We start from the raw sequence: 15,367 nt of genomic DNA, 5'->3' as shown, positions 1-15,367 counted from the left end.
GTAGCATAAGAGGAAACTTTGAGCTAAAGAATCCTGACACCTTGATATGTGACCCCCCTGTTTTGTGCTTTGGAAGGCTCTGTTGTGTAGAACAGTATGCAGATCTACTCTTTGCTCTAACGTAAGACACTCACTGTTGCTGGCTTTTAAGATGTCCATGACAGATAGCCTGGACCAAAGGATCCTTGCCTTAGAAAGAAACCAGTGGGGGATTATCTCCAAACATTTACCTTCTCCAACTTGGTGTCAAATATGGCTCTCCGTATGCATGTTGTTATCTCTCTAGAGTGAGGACAGAAGCCACTGGAGCACTAACTGAGGTGCTGTTTTAAACTGCAACATGTCCACAGGATAATAGTTATATTTAAAATAATGTCATTTACACTTACTAGCTTAAATGTTCTTCAGAAGCTGATCTGAAATAAGCAGATTAGAAGATATACAAGTCACTGATACCAGTTTTACAAAAAATATATGCTAATATACACATATGAAATTATTTTTCAATGTGTATGTGAATGTTTTAATTTTCACTTTCCTTTGCACCTTTTATTTTAACTTCTATGAAAGTGAATGATTTAGGTTTTTATAATGAGAGGGTTTTTTTTTTTAATTCAAAAGTGCTTTGTTCTTTAAGAAATATTTTCTCATTTAACAAAAATATCCATTTGTGGATTGTCATGTGGATGTCATCGGGGAAACACATGTTAGAAAAGCTTCATGACCAACACGTCCTATAGTAAAAGTAGTACTGCTGATCAGTAGTCTCTCAATTCTGGTCCCACTTAGTTGGATTAAGCTGAGCTAGGCTTCTAAGTTGGGATTTCTGTTGTGCTTCTCATGACCTCTTACCCCTTTTTAACCCTTTTAAGGTGCTGTTACCAGATTTGTCCTCTGGGTATAAATTAAAAATGACTGAAGTTCAAGCAATGGTAGAATTCTCCGTGGAGCTAAACAAGTTCTACAATGTGGATTTATTCCAAAGAGGGTATGCATTTTATAGTAAGATTTAATTACAGGCTTTATTCTAGCATATATGTAAAAAATGAGCTATATACAGGTGATTATAGTCTAAGTAATGTCATGTAACTAGATATTTGGAGATTATACACATGGATTTAGTGGTAATGCTGAATATATTTAATATGTATTTGAGACCTTGTATTGATCATTGAGGGGTGCTTTAATGAAAATGTATTAGCTCATCTTTACTGTCTAAAGGCGTATTATAAAATGGAAGAAAGTTATTTATAAAGAAACAGCTAAGTAGAAGTACAAAGCATGTATAAGGCAGACTCAGTAGAACTCCAGCAGGATATTTTCCTGTTAGTAAAGTCTTACACTGATGTTAGCAGCAATAGGAAAGCAGCTCAACACTGCAGTGCAGCCTGGGAAATTCCCTCCCCACTTAGAGATGTCCATTCAGGGAAAGACAGCTCCTTGATGCTTCACAGAAAAGTACTTCATGGTGAGACAAGGGAAAGCGTTATTAAGACCAGGGAGAATATACTCTCAAGAGTCGGCATGTAAGAGAAACAGAATGGTTAAGGAAAATTACAGTCCATATCCAAGACCTGGATGGATGCAAGCTTCTCAAGGGAGTCTCATTTCAGTGCTGTTAGTCTGCCTCAGTTACATGTGGAAAGTGTGTAACGGCAGCACAGTTTAAAGACTAAGCAAGTCTCGAGATCTCACTTAAAAATTATATGAGCTCGGGTTGGGGATTTAGCTCAGTGGTAGAGCGCTTGCCTAGGAAGCACAAGGCCCTGGGTTCGGTCCCCAGCTCTGAAAAAAAGAACCAAAAAAAAAAAAAATTTATATGAGCTCATTTACTTTTTGTTGTCTTAAAGAATTTCCTTTTATAAATGAAAATTTAAGCTGGTTTTCAAGGAGCCTTGCTTAAGGTCAGTGGTGTGAGAGAGAATGCTAAGACAGTGGGTTTCAGTATTTCCAAGACCCTTGCCCTTGCTTTTGTCCTAAGTAATCCATGGGTTTTTTGATGTTGTTTAAGATTTTGTTTTCCTGTGTGTCTGTGTATGTATGTATGTATGTCTGTGTGTGAGTTTGTATGTGTGCATGCAGGGCTCACAGAGGCCAGAAGATGACTTCAGATCCTCTGGGACTGAAGTTGTGGGTGGTTGTGGGCACCTGACAAAGCTGGGACATGAACTTGGGTCCTCTGCAAGAGCACTACCTACTCTTAACCTCAGAGACATCTCTCTAGCTTGCTTGCTTTAGCTTTTTTTAAAGGTCTTAGGAACACTGGCGTTATCTCTGTGCCAATTTTGGCTTTATACTGAAGTTTCTTGACTTTCAGCAGGAAAAGCCAACTAGATCCTAGGGTGCGGGACTTCTTCCTCCTTTTGTGTCCCTTCCTTTTTTTCCTGTCTGTTTATTCTACACCGGAGAGGATTAAAATTCAGATAAGACTTAAATAGGCAAAGGGTGAAATGAAAGAGCCAAGTCTTAGAAATATGAATATATTACGTATTCATTAATTTACTTTGTAAGTTTCGAGATAGGATCTTGCACTAGGTAGTCCTGACTGACCTTAAACTCCTAACAGTCCTTGTTCATCAGTCTCCTGAGTGAATGTGTTATTTTTTCAGGGGATTTAGAATTCTGGAGGAAAGGTCATGGAAAGGCAGAGCTGTGCTTCTGATGTCCTTCAGTGTCTGAGATGAGCTGATAGTGTGGGTTTAGGATTCAGTGAGTCATTTCCCAGGGAGAATACAATTATCACTGTCACTACAAGCACTTGTTAATGTGGTGTGTTAGTTATTCTATTGCTTTGATAAAATGCCATTAATAAGGATACTTAGGAAAGAAACCATTTAATTTGGGCCCAAAGTTTCAGAGAACCAGAGTCTGTGGTGATAAAGCAAAGGCATGGCAGCAGAAATGGCCGAGCACACATCTTATCCTCAGTTTAGAGGCAAAGAGAGGGAGAAATATACAACCTGGGAATTGGTCCCAGTCTTTTGAAACCTCAAAGCCCACTCCAGTAACATACTTCCTCCAGTGAGGCTCTACCTCCTAAGTCTTTCCAAACTGTTCCACCACTGAGGACTGAGATTTCAAACATGCAAGCCTGCGGAGGCCATCCTCATGCGCACCACCACTAATGGTAAAATCGAAGGTTGCATGGAAGGAATAGAAAGAAGTATAGCCTAGAGCGGCGGTTCCTGTGTAATCCCTAGCACTTGAGGAACAAGCACAAAAGGCTAGTCTGGGTTATGCGACTGTTTCAGGCTAGCCTGCACTACACAGGAAACACTTTCCAAAGGAAAAAGAAGGCAAACAGAAATTTGCACAGCAAGCAGTTCAGAGGCATCTACAGAATGCTCATCTATAAACTGAAGGACTATATGTGCATTGTGCTGTGCTGTCCATTGCTGGGTCTATAACCTGCTGACTCACTTCCCGTATTCCAAAAGAAGTTAGGAACCAAATCTGGTTAAAAAAAAAAACAAAAAACAAAAAACTGAATCTGAACGAAATCTGGTAAAAAGACATCACTAGTCTAGCCCAGCAGTAAGAAAAAAGACTGTTCCTATAGCAGTGTAACCATTTACAAAAAACCACGAGACAGAGTTCAGAAGATGGGTAGAAAAGTTGTCAGACAGTTTGACCAGCACATCCTTTCCTGGGGAAGAAACTACTGGGCCACAGGTTTCTGGTTTTCTCACTTCCTTCGGAGTCCATTTTTTTTTTTTTATTGATATTCAGGCCTAAGAAAAAGGAGTCACACATTCTGAAAGGTCCCCAGTTTTTTGAAGAAAAACTCTTGGATTTTATGGAATGTCTGTTTAAGATCCACACCTTTTCAGGGTCACAGAGTTGTTTGTCCTTGTGTCCCTTTGGATGGATGTAGGGCAGGAAGTCTTTCATATCGTTCTTTGGATATGATTTGCGTTAAGATCAGCCTGCTGGCAAAGGCAAAGGCAAAGGGAGGGTGCAATTAGAGTGGCAGAGTTGTGTTGAGTGGTTCATGACTGCAGTGAGGGCTACAAGTATCTTCGTACAGAATTTAGATCCTCTGTACCAGGTCTAGGTCAAGCCTATCCTCGCAGTGGTGGGTGTTCAATGACTAGCTAAGTATGGTAAGAGATTTTCTAGCTTTAAGGAGTAGTTCATTTTTCAGAGGATTTGGCTTAATTTTGCCATGTTATTTAAAAAAAAAAAATGAAAATAGCCTGCTATGCTTTTCTCTCCTTCAGTATGCTTTGTGTAGCCTCTCATTCATCAGTAGGCTAATCTAACTTGGTTCTTAGAATAGAAGTCAAAAAAAACTTACCCATGAAACAGGGCCCCTTGAATTGCCTGCTGTTTCTTCCACTGTAGTCTGCTGGTTAAGGAAGTTACAGAACATAGCCGGGAATTCAGGCTGCTGCTGGCTTTTTAGACTCAACATATGGGCCAGACATTTCTGTCTGATACAGCCATGGCCTCATCCATACTTTAAAAGCCCATAGCTGTAATTATTCTTAAGACATGCTTACTTTGTAAATGTAATCACTCACTTGGGAGTTCTGTGGGATCATGCCTCTAAACCTCCTAAAAAGTATTTTGTCAATCTAAGAATGTCTGCTCACAGTCTACCTTAATTCTTTCAGTGAGTTTTGAACAAAAGTGTACACTTACATTCTTGATAACATCTTTGATTCATCTTACATTGAATATCTTTTATGAGATCATAAACAAAACATTTTTATTTTCCACCTCCCACGTCCTAGTCCCTCTGGGCCCTGGATCCTGATGTAAAGTGACTAATTCTTCCTCAGCTTTTGCTCTCCTGTTCCAGATGACAGTGCTTGGCTAGGAGAAACCATTTAGGATTGCCTTTCATCTCCAAGAGTTTCTTAGGACATTGTCTAATTTCTTCCTAAGGTTTATAGACAGCATACTTTATCATCCCATTAACAAGCATTACTATTTTTCTAATCTGTAGTTTCTTCATTATTTTTCTACTTCTTGTAATTAACATTTAAATTGTTCATAAAGTCATTGTGTTTTAAAATTTTGTTATAGCAAGTACCAATCCTAGGTATTGATTTGTGTATTTCTTATTTATTGCTATGGTGATATATCTATAATCAGCTAATAAAAAGCACAGAGCTTACAATAGTATTGGGTCAAACATGTATTTCTGCTCCTAAAGCTATATTAGCTAAATAGTTCTGTTAATCTTTGCTGGGTTCAGTCATCAATCCAGTCAGCTGACGGTTTGGCTGAGTACTAGCTGATGTGGAATGGCCTCAACTTGGCAGACACAACTTTCTTTTACAGATTTTCATCCTACGTGTTGTCACAGAGTAGGCAAGGATCCAAAGTGAGAAAGAAGCCATTCAGAGAGACCTCTTAGCACTTAGAATTGGCCAGAGGCGTACAGGAGCATGAAAACACCTACACACACACACACACAAATGTACTAACATTTTTAAGTGCCACATATACTTTATTTAGTGGTGTTTTATTTAGTGGTATGTTTATGGTGTGGTGTGTGTGTCTGCCTACCTGTGGGACACGTGCTAGAGCCTGCACACGGAGATCCGAGGACAGCCTGCAGGGGTCAGTTCTCCCTTTCCAGCTGTGGTCTCCAGGTGTCCAGCTCAGGCTATCAGACTTAGTAGCAAGCCAGCTTAAGCCCCTGAATCATCACTACCTCCTGCTCCTTATTTTAAATACTTTTATGTTATACAATTCTGTTTAGAGAGTTTGAGAAAACTATCATAGAAATATAACATTCTTTTGACCACTAGATTTAGTTTTTTATTCTATTCAAAAATTAACATTTGAAAGTTACATTTGAGTATATATCTGATTTTTTTTTTAAGGCTGTGATCAGTGATGCTTATAAAGGCTTACATTCCAGTAGAGGTTTTAGAAGAATGAACACTGTGCCCTTTTGAATACATTACAGAACATAAAGTGTTTGGCTATTTCTTTTTGTGACAAGATTGATTTCAAGTGTTATCAATCTGGTAGACCTTTATAAAGCTTTCTATAACCTAATCAGTAGTGTCCTATGAAGGTCTTTGCCCAGGGTGATTATTTTACTATGAGGTTCAGAGTGGTGACACTTCTCTAATTGGCAAACCATTACTTCATTAGCTATTTGGTTGCTCTGCAGTGCAGCCTGTGTAGGGCATAGGTTTTGTTGTTCTTCCTGTTCAGTTACTTTCAGATGCTGTCTCGTGTCCTGGTCCCTTTGTGTTATAGTCAGGTTTTCTTCAGTGGCAGATTTGGTTTTAGTTCTCAACTCTCTTTGCTTGCCAGCAGACGTTATAATCTTACTAATCCTACTGCTCTATCTCTATGGAGTTCCTATGTCGATTTAAGTCGCTTTACCCTTCCATTTTCTATGGTTAATTCTGCCTCTGTGATGTGACCATCTGCAGTCATTTACATACATAAGTAAATAAATCTAAAATACTACTTAAAAACCAATAATGATTCTGTTGCTTAAGAAGGACATTCTTAAGTGAACCAAGCTTTTGTTTTCTGTGGTGAGGAGAGCATGATCCCTTTGGTATCCCTTTTTTTTTTGTATACGTGGGGGGTGAAAGAGGTAGGTTTCATTACATATACTTGACTGTCATGACACTCACTAGGTAGACCAAGCTGGCCTCAAACTCACAGAAATCTACCTGCCTCTCTCTGCCTCTTCCTCTGCCCCTGCATTCTGAGTGCTGGGACTACAGGTGTGTTGTAATGTTTGCCTCACTTTGGGGAAATCTTGGGTTAATAGACACTTTTTATTTTATAACTTTTATCTAATTTAAAAATGATTACAGTGACTGATAAAATGTCTTAAAACAAAAAAGTAAAAATGTATAAAGTAGTTCCTACCTTGAAAACAATTGAATTCTTGAACAATGAACCAAATACATATTTTAATTGGTTAGTTTTAAAATTGATTTATATCTTGCATGTGACCAGTGTGCCTTGATCAGTTCACCCCCTCCCTCTCTAACTCCTCCTCTACCTCTCCCACTACCACTCTTTCTCTCAACTTCATCTGCTTTTTTTTTTTCATCTACCGCGTCCACTCAGTGCTCACAGTGTATTCCTAAGGTCAAACTGTATATTTCCTTCTGTATCATTAATTGGCAGCCTGTCAGAGATTTCACCCCAGTGGAAACTGATAATCTTCCTCTCCCGCAAGTGCCAGTAACTGTTAGCGATAGGTGGAACGCCATGAGAGCCTCCCTGTTCATCCTGGCTAGCTCCTTCTTCTGTAAGTCATCGATGCTTTCAGCTCACAGCTGGGTCTGACTATTCCTTCTGTTTCTCCCCAGGCATGTACACAGGACCTACACATAGTACCTCCTAGCTCTCCATATGAAGGCTTTTATTGTTTGTTTTCCTGAGACGGGGCCTTACAAAGCCCTTTCTGCCCCAGCTTCCTGATTTCCACAAACTAAAAAACTATTTTAAATTAATCTGATGTCTTTCTCAAACTCACAATCAGGAACATTTTATTTCCTTTGATTTTTTTTACGTGTGTGTGTGTGTGTGTGTGTGTGTGTGTGTGTGTGTGTGTGTGTCTCCCATATGAATGAGTGAGTGAGTTCTGTCCTTCCATGAAGGTTGTAAGAATTGAACTTAAGCTTTGAAATTAGGAGTTGCAGCAAGTTTGCTAGCCCAATTTCGTTATCTTTTAAAGAAAAAACGATTAGCTTATGAGGTTCTTAGATGACTTTCTAATTCCATAGTTAGTATCACAGTCACTGCTCTAAAGTTCTGTTTCTATTGTTCATCTCTACAAGTGCCAAACTTCTTTTGGTTTCTGCTGTGCTTATTAAGTATTTTATAGGTGGATATGGGAAATGTTACAGGAACATTGGTTAGAACTATAGAAACTGGTAGAGTTGGGGCCAGAATTTTATTTTAATAGATACAAAATGTAAAGGTGGGAACATGTGTTTTAAAGTAACATATTTATTGTGTTTTTAGTTTTTACCAAATACGTGCATCGATGAAAATACCACCTAGAATTCCCCACAGAGTAGAAGCCAGTTTGTTACACGCAACAGGTAAGAAACATTTTCAAGTTAAAAATAAGAATTTGAAATAGCATATTGTTCAGTGATTGCATTTTATAAATACTTTCTTTTCATTATTAGCATGAGTTAACAAGTAGGATTGCAATAATTTCCCTTTTAAGAAATCAGTAAAACAGGCTTAATTTGGTTTCTTAAAAACACATGGGGTTGGGGATTTAAGCGCAAGGCCCTGAGTTCGGTCCCCAGCTCCGGGAAAAAAAAAAAAAAAAAAAAAACACATGAACAATGTGTCCTAGAAGTTAAGGCTTAAAGGGCTATGCAGTAAAAGTCCATACACCCTTGACTTTAAATTTCTGGGCTGTTCTCTGTTGAGACTTTACACTATACCTTTAAATTCTGCATCCTGTGACTCAACTTCTTGGATGCTGGGTTTCAGCTGCGCGTCACCATGCCCAGCTGCAGGAGTTCAGTAAAAGTCTGTGTACAGTTACCTCTGCCTACCATGTGTAAGAAACGTTAAAGTGTGCCTTTAGTCTTGAGTCTCACCCCAGCACATCCTTATAGCCACGTATAAGCTAAAAGGTAGTATGTATATGTCTGGATACTCCACCATCTCAAAAAGATTAAAAACTTAAGCACTTCTAATTCCAAGCATTCTGGATAAGAAATACTGAACTTGTATATGTGTTTATTCTGTTAGTTAGGAAGTGAGAGGGGCTCGAGAGATGGCTCAGCCGTTAAGGCTAGGCTCACAACCAAAAATAAAAGGAAGTGAGGTGGTTAGTAAGAAACTCTAAAAATCATATAAACCTGGTAGGACAGTTTTCAAAGCATTATAAAAATAATAACACACGAAACCCAAAGTTAGGCTGAGCACAAACAGACCATTTTTTGATATTTAAAAAATGTACTGGAAATTAGAATTGTCAGAGTTATCCTTTTTTAAATCACACCATAGATGCTAATGTGCTGTTCATGTTACATTTGATGAATTGTACTTAATAGGAGTTTATCTTTCTGATGCTATCAAAATATTCAAGGAACCTATTATCTCTCTCTCACACACACACACACACACACACACACACACACACACACACACACACACACACTAAATAGCTTTTGTGGCTTAAAAAGGAAAACAAAATAATTTTCTTCTTGCCTAGTATACATGTATACTTGCTGTCCCAATAAAGCCTCTGTAAGTCCACCCTGAAGAAACAGGGCTGGAGAGATAGTTCAGCTGTTAAACACTAGGCTCACAACACAATGTCAACAGAGGTAGTAAAGCACCAGCAGTTTCAAAACAAACTTGGTACTCCTCTCTGAATTTCCCTAAATCTAGCAGGTGGATGGTTTTGCTGTTTGTTATCTCTCAAGGTTGCCATGGCAAAAACCAGTTTATGAAATACTTTTGCAGATGTCAATATAGTTTATATAAATTCAAACAGTTAACTGCTTTTTAGTATTGAATTTCCTAAATAGAAGTAGTTACTTTATAGTAATGAAATTTGGAGAAATCTAAGGCCAGATTTTGGGGTGTGTGTGAGTGTGTGTGTGTGTGTGTGTGTGTGTGTGTGTGTGTGTGTGTGTGATGTATCAATCACAATAATAATTGAAGAAGAAATTAGGAAATTCAGAGGGACTTGAGGGAGTATATAGGATGAAACTGGTATAAATACAGTATTCCTAATCTCAAAAACTAATGTAGTCTAAAAAGGTCAGTGTAATATGTTAATAGATAGAAGTAATAACGATATACTCTGTATTAATATATAAATAATGCAAATAACATTTCTATATTGTTTATATTAATATATTGTTCTATGGCATATAATTATATCAATATAATATTTATATGTAAAAATTGTTTTGATTTTGTTTTTTTGAGGCAGCGTTTCTCTGTGTAACCCAGGCTGTTCTGGAACTTGCTCTGTAGACTAGGCTGGTCTCAAACTCAGAGATCCACCTGTCTCTGCCTTCTGAGTGCAGGGAATTAAAGATGTGCACCACCACTGTCTAGCTGAAAATTGTAAATATTTTCTACAGTTGATGTTTTTCTTACAAGGACATGAGGTTTGTTTTGTTTTAAGACTGAATTTATGCTGAAGCTAACATTTTTTATATTTTGGTCATTTTAATTTGGAATTAATTTAAGAATATTGTTTTTTAGATGTTTAGGTGTAAGACCATTTAGTTAATCCAGAAAATTCTAATTGTGGGTAAGGGAAGAGATAAGAATTCTAGAAAGAGAGTTGAGGAAATGATAGAATATATACAGAACTGGGTAAGTTATGGATTCCTAGCAAATGACTGTAAAAGGCCAGAATGGAATGTTCTAGAAAGAACAGATCTGTTCTGTTTATTGCATATTCTTACTGTATGCAGTGGAAATAGCTCTTTGTTCATGTTAGGCATATGGGGGAAGAGCAAATTATATATCTAAGACATAAAAACTTCAGTTACAATTAAAAAATGTAGTAATTCAAATAATTACTTTACCTTTGTTTTCTTAAGCTCTAACCTGGAAGGGCTAGAAATTGTAGTCATGTTTAGTATTACAGAATAATTCTAAGAAAAGCTATGGATGTCAGAGTTAATAGACAGTAGAGCCAATGATAAGTGGATGGCTGTTCTTTGAAAGCAAACTCATATGTATTTAGAGTGATCTAGAAGAAAGAAGCAAATATCATTGTATTGCATCTGGTCCATGTGTTTGGTTGAAAATTGCATTATGACAGTTATAATTTCTTTTTCTATAAGTAATCTTGACCTAAACTTTATAAAGCATTTTTCTACTTTTACTTTCTGATGGTAAGCAGGGGACTAGGAGGAGAATGAGAAATAAATTACTAGTTGATTTAACAGTGCTTCTTGATTCTCTTTCCTCCTCTAGTAGGCTTTGTGTGACTCAATGGCTGCTACTTTGTTATATTCTGTGATATATATATATTTTCCTGCCAAGAGTAACTTTTTCTGCCCCTAATCAAAAATAGTAATGGTCTCTTGAATGACAGTAAATCAAAATTATGGATCTTGTCAGGGGTCTTAGGATCTAGTAGTTAGGAATAGTGTGCCTGCCACTCAACCCTTCTGGACCTTTGAGAGCAATTTATGTCCGGAAAATTGGAGCAGAAGCCACATTTCATGGCAGTAAGAAAGTGAGCTCTTAACTACTGAGCAGTCTCCCCAGCTCATCTGATAGGCATTTTGTCTAAATACAGACAGACACCTAAAAGAGCAGTTCTGTAATACACTCTTACTTCCTTTTTCAAATGTTCTGTCCCTTCTACCTTCCAACGTCTTCCTGATCCATAGGACTTACAGAAATGTTCTTATGTTTGTAATTATAGGTTGAAAACCTGTTAACAGCATTCAATTTTTTTTGTTACTGCATAAGAGGACACAGATTTATTAAATTGAAATGAGTGTCCAGCACGAAAGAAAAAAACAAACTTAAGTTTCTAGAAGAAAATTAAAGGAGGTCTAGTTATTTGAGTGCTGATCTAATTAAGTATGTAGATAGGTTAGACTTGCAGACATAGCTATGGTTTAGCACTGATTCAGACGCCACAGACGCCACTCTCAGAGTGACAGTGCAGGTACTAGGACTCAGAGACCCACCCCCTGAGAAAACTCACTTTTTTCTCAGAAATAAAATTCCATTATAACAACCCAGTATCAAACACATTAAAGAACCGTGCTTTCAAAATAAGGCGAGTTTAAGGAAATAAGTAACTGGATGCAGTTCATACCATGTCTCTAATTACTTACTATGACTGATAACTGAATATTCTCAACAGCCTTGAGGAGAAAATTCAATATCAGATTTTTATCCTTCAGTAAACGTTGGATTCTGAAGTCTTTAAGTTGCCTTGGCATTTCAAGCTTCCAGTTGCTTACTCTGATTTGAACAGCTTCATTCTGTCAAGGCAACGGTGCAGTTACTTACTTGTCTGCATATTTGTTACCGATCTGTGCTGTGAACTCAGACAGCCAGGGCGCTCGCTTATGCTGCTGTCCTTTACTTTGCCGTACTAGAGACAATAAGGGGAGGCTGAATGAATGATCACTTGCTCACAAAGTACATTAAGAGATCTCAAAGCTACATGTATAGCCACAGGTGAGAATGTAGGTAGTGATAGTACTAAGGTGTAGATTAACGTAAGTACTAAACTTCTACATGGGGAAAACGTGTCTAAAAGTACAGTCATGAGCGTGCTAGAGAATAGCTGCTCATCAAAATGTAAATGGTCATTTGAACAAAAATAGGTCAGGAAATTAAGAAGTTAGGGGTAATTTATTCAAAAATAAATATGAAACGTCTATTATATATAAGATATAGTACTCAATCCAATACTAATGGACTAAAAACAGTAAATGTGGCTCTTGACCTCATGGAGCCAGTTTCATGTAGCAGTTGAAAAGCTGTTTCTGATTCAGACCAGTAGATTGAATATATGCATGCTTTGACCTGTTCCTAAGCCATTTTGCAAATGACAGTGTAGTAGTGTAAAAAGAATGACACAGGAGTAGAGGTGACTGAATGAATGATGATTCAACCACTGCTTACATTGTTTATACGCTACTACACAATACCCCACAAATATGTAGGATTAAAATGCTAATTTAAAAATCAAATTTTAGAAAAGAAAAAAATATATAACAAGTTAGTGTCCATTTGTCATAAAAATCTTCCCACCTCAAGTTGTAGAGAACTTTAAAACCTAATAAAAGTTTATGAAAAACTTTAACTGATGTTCTCTTTACTGGTGAAAAGGTTGTGTTTCGTCCATTTCCTTTCTAACAACAACACTCACAGAGTCGTTTGAGATTCCTTTGAAATTGACAAACTACTTGCTAAGGAATTCTTGGTAGTATTTATAGCTGTAGTGTGCATTTTGTAGGGCAGAGGTTGCCAGGGGATGCTTTCCTCATTTTCTCTCCCTTCAGATCCAATTTTTAAAACAATCAAACAAATAAAGACCCCCCCCCCCAAAAAAAAAGAAAAAAAAAAGCTGCATCACTCCCTGAACCAGAAACTTCCTGACTCAGCTTGCCTTGCTAACCCGCAGGTGTTCTGTGTATCCTTCTGTCTCTGTCCCACAAAGAGCTAACTACTGCCATGCCTGGTTTTTTTATGTGGAAACTAAGAATTCAGAATCGAGTCTTGATGCTCGCATCGTAAGCACTTTGCCCATGAGCTCTCATTCCAGTTTCCTGGAGATGTATTTTATTGGATTAGTCAGAGACCTAATGTCAGGGATTGTGAAGAATCTTAATATTTGACTTTGTGCATTGTTGAACATTCCTTTTCATTCTTCTTGTTTCTGTACATGTTTTGAGCACAGATACTAGGAAAGCCTATTATAGACTTAAAGAAATGCTTGTGGACAACTTTGGGAGCTATAAAGTCTTAATTTGAGGCATTAGGTAAAATTTTTTACTGTCTAGTTTGCTGAACGTGAGTATGTCTCCTGCTGATGCAAGATTAGACAGGTTTACATATAACTACTGGTAAAGGGTGAGACAGCCAAACACTCGGTATGTGTGACCTTCACTTAGCTGGTGTTCCCATCACTCCTAGGGACTTAGGAAAGGGAGATAACTGATGTGCAGCCATTGTCTCTGCTGGGAATTATAAATTCTCTTGTCTTGTGTCTTCTGTGAGCAGCCACCAAACTAGTAGTTTAATTGCTTAACCTGTGAGTGGAATACTTTCTCAGAAGAACACCTCAAGAGTGTATTATCTAGAAAGGCACATTAAGAAGTGTTCAGGACTGAGACAAATTGTAACTGTGACAGATGCTGACAAGTAGCTGAGATTTGAATGTTTCCCATTGGATTTAACAGTGCAGAATTCATTGGTCTTGATGTGCAGTTGTATGGGTCAGAGACTAGATGGAATGTTAATTAGTTCTTGCTGTGTAAAAATTTGCCACCCAACTTAGTTTTAAACACCACATTATCAGTTTCTGTGTGTCAGGAATTTAGCCCCATGCCTCTGGCTCTCGTCTCTCACAAGTTAAAGTCAATTACTTCTGCTGTGTTTACACAAATTACACCATTACTTTTGCTTTATTCACAAACATTAATCCTGATTACTTTGTGGGAAGAAATTATACAAGGGTATGGACACCAAGAAGTGAGACTCAGTGGACCATCTAAAATTCTGGCAGTAACAAAATAGGCTGGAGAGAGAAGAAGGAGGGGACATGAATTAAATAAACATACTAAATGCCAAGAACTGAGCTGTGCACCAGAAAAGGGAACAGAAACAATGATTTTGTCTAGGATCGTCTATAGGTAGATGCAGTAGTAGAGCTTGCAGAAATTTGCAGGTGACAATGACAATGGTGACTGTATCATTACAAGAACCAGAGTTACCATAGAAGGCCAGGATTGGGGAGAAACAATGCATTGTGACAGTGTCACCTAGAAACATGAGTTACAAGCCAGTTCAGAAGTCAACGTGATTGGCAGGCAGCGCTCAGGGCCTACTTGAGATAAGTGGTCATGTCTGTACAGCATAGCCAGACCGAAGAGTTGTATATTGTTCCCCAGGCACATCTCACTTGTGTGGGTTAGGCGGAGAGCACATACAAGCAATTACACCAAACAAAACTAGTAAATATTCACACGGTGTGTGTGTGGGTGGGTGGGTGTGTGTGTGTGTGTGTGTGTGTGTGTGTGTGTGTGTGTGTGATAGAATGTTTGATGGTTGGTTTCTTTTTGTGTTTTGAGAGTCTCATTGAGTCCTTTTATGTTAGCCTTGAAAGACATGGGTATTCTTGGCTCCTGCTATTATTTCTGGATTCACTTAGTATGTATGAACATAAGAGGGTGTGATTGTGATGAATCAGAATGTAAAATGGGCATTTGGAAGAAAATGGAGAAGCCAGAAGAAGAACTGGAGCCACAGTATCAGTCCTAATGTACCCAAGGCTGTTAGGCCGTTCCACCTGGGGAAGGAAGCTGGGCAAAGGCTGGGGCTGTAACAGGGAGTCAGTTTAAACCTACCCTGCAGCAGAGGGATTGCAGTCAGGAGTGAAAAGTCTAGGAGATGGCCACAAGAGGGAGGAGCTAAGGAGGGCTGTAGGGCAGGAGTACACGGAGAGGAAAAATACCCAGAAATTTGGGGGCGTGGGGCTTACCTGCTTGGCTATTCATCAGCAGTAATATAGAAGGTAGTTAGTTCTGGGAGGAATAATTCTGAATTAAAAAATAAAATCTTTAAGAAATTAGGAACTTGGGGGAAGGACGGGGAGGGGAAACTACGGTTGGGATGTAAAGTAAATTGATTAAATTTTAAAAAGAAAATTAGAGGCTTGATGAATCTGCAAGAATGAATGAGATGG

The 15,367-nt window shown here is 38.2% G+C and overlaps 1 protein-coding gene across 16 annotated transcripts in view; it reads left to right on the top strand.

Moving 5' to 3' along the window:
- Fam135a (family with sequence similarity 135, member A) overlaps positions 1–15,367 on the top strand; it is an 80,692-nt gene that overhangs the window by 13,708 nt on the left and 51,617 nt on the right. For all 16 annotated transcript variants that reach the window (NM_001134597.2, NM_001393818.1, XM_063267501.1 and 13 more), the window contains 2 exons: positions 873–988; positions 7,960–8,039. In NM_001134597.2, coding sequence (NP_001128069.2) covers positions 912–988; positions 7,960–8,039 — 157 coding nt within the window. In that variant the 5' untranslated portion in view covers positions 873–911. The remainder of the gene's footprint in view (positions 1–872; positions 989–7,959; positions 8,040–15,367) is intronic.

This window comes from Rattus norvegicus, chromosome 9 (genome assembly GCF_036323735.1).
Source record: "Rattus norvegicus strain BN/NHsdMcwi chromosome 9, GRCr8, whole genome shotgun sequence".
NCBI classification, from domain to species: Eukaryota; Metazoa; Chordata; class Mammalia; order Rodentia; family Muridae; genus Rattus; species Rattus norvegicus.
The sequence above is the reverse complement of the archived record's forward strand: the minus strand, read 5'-3'. Positions and strand labels throughout refer to the sequence as shown.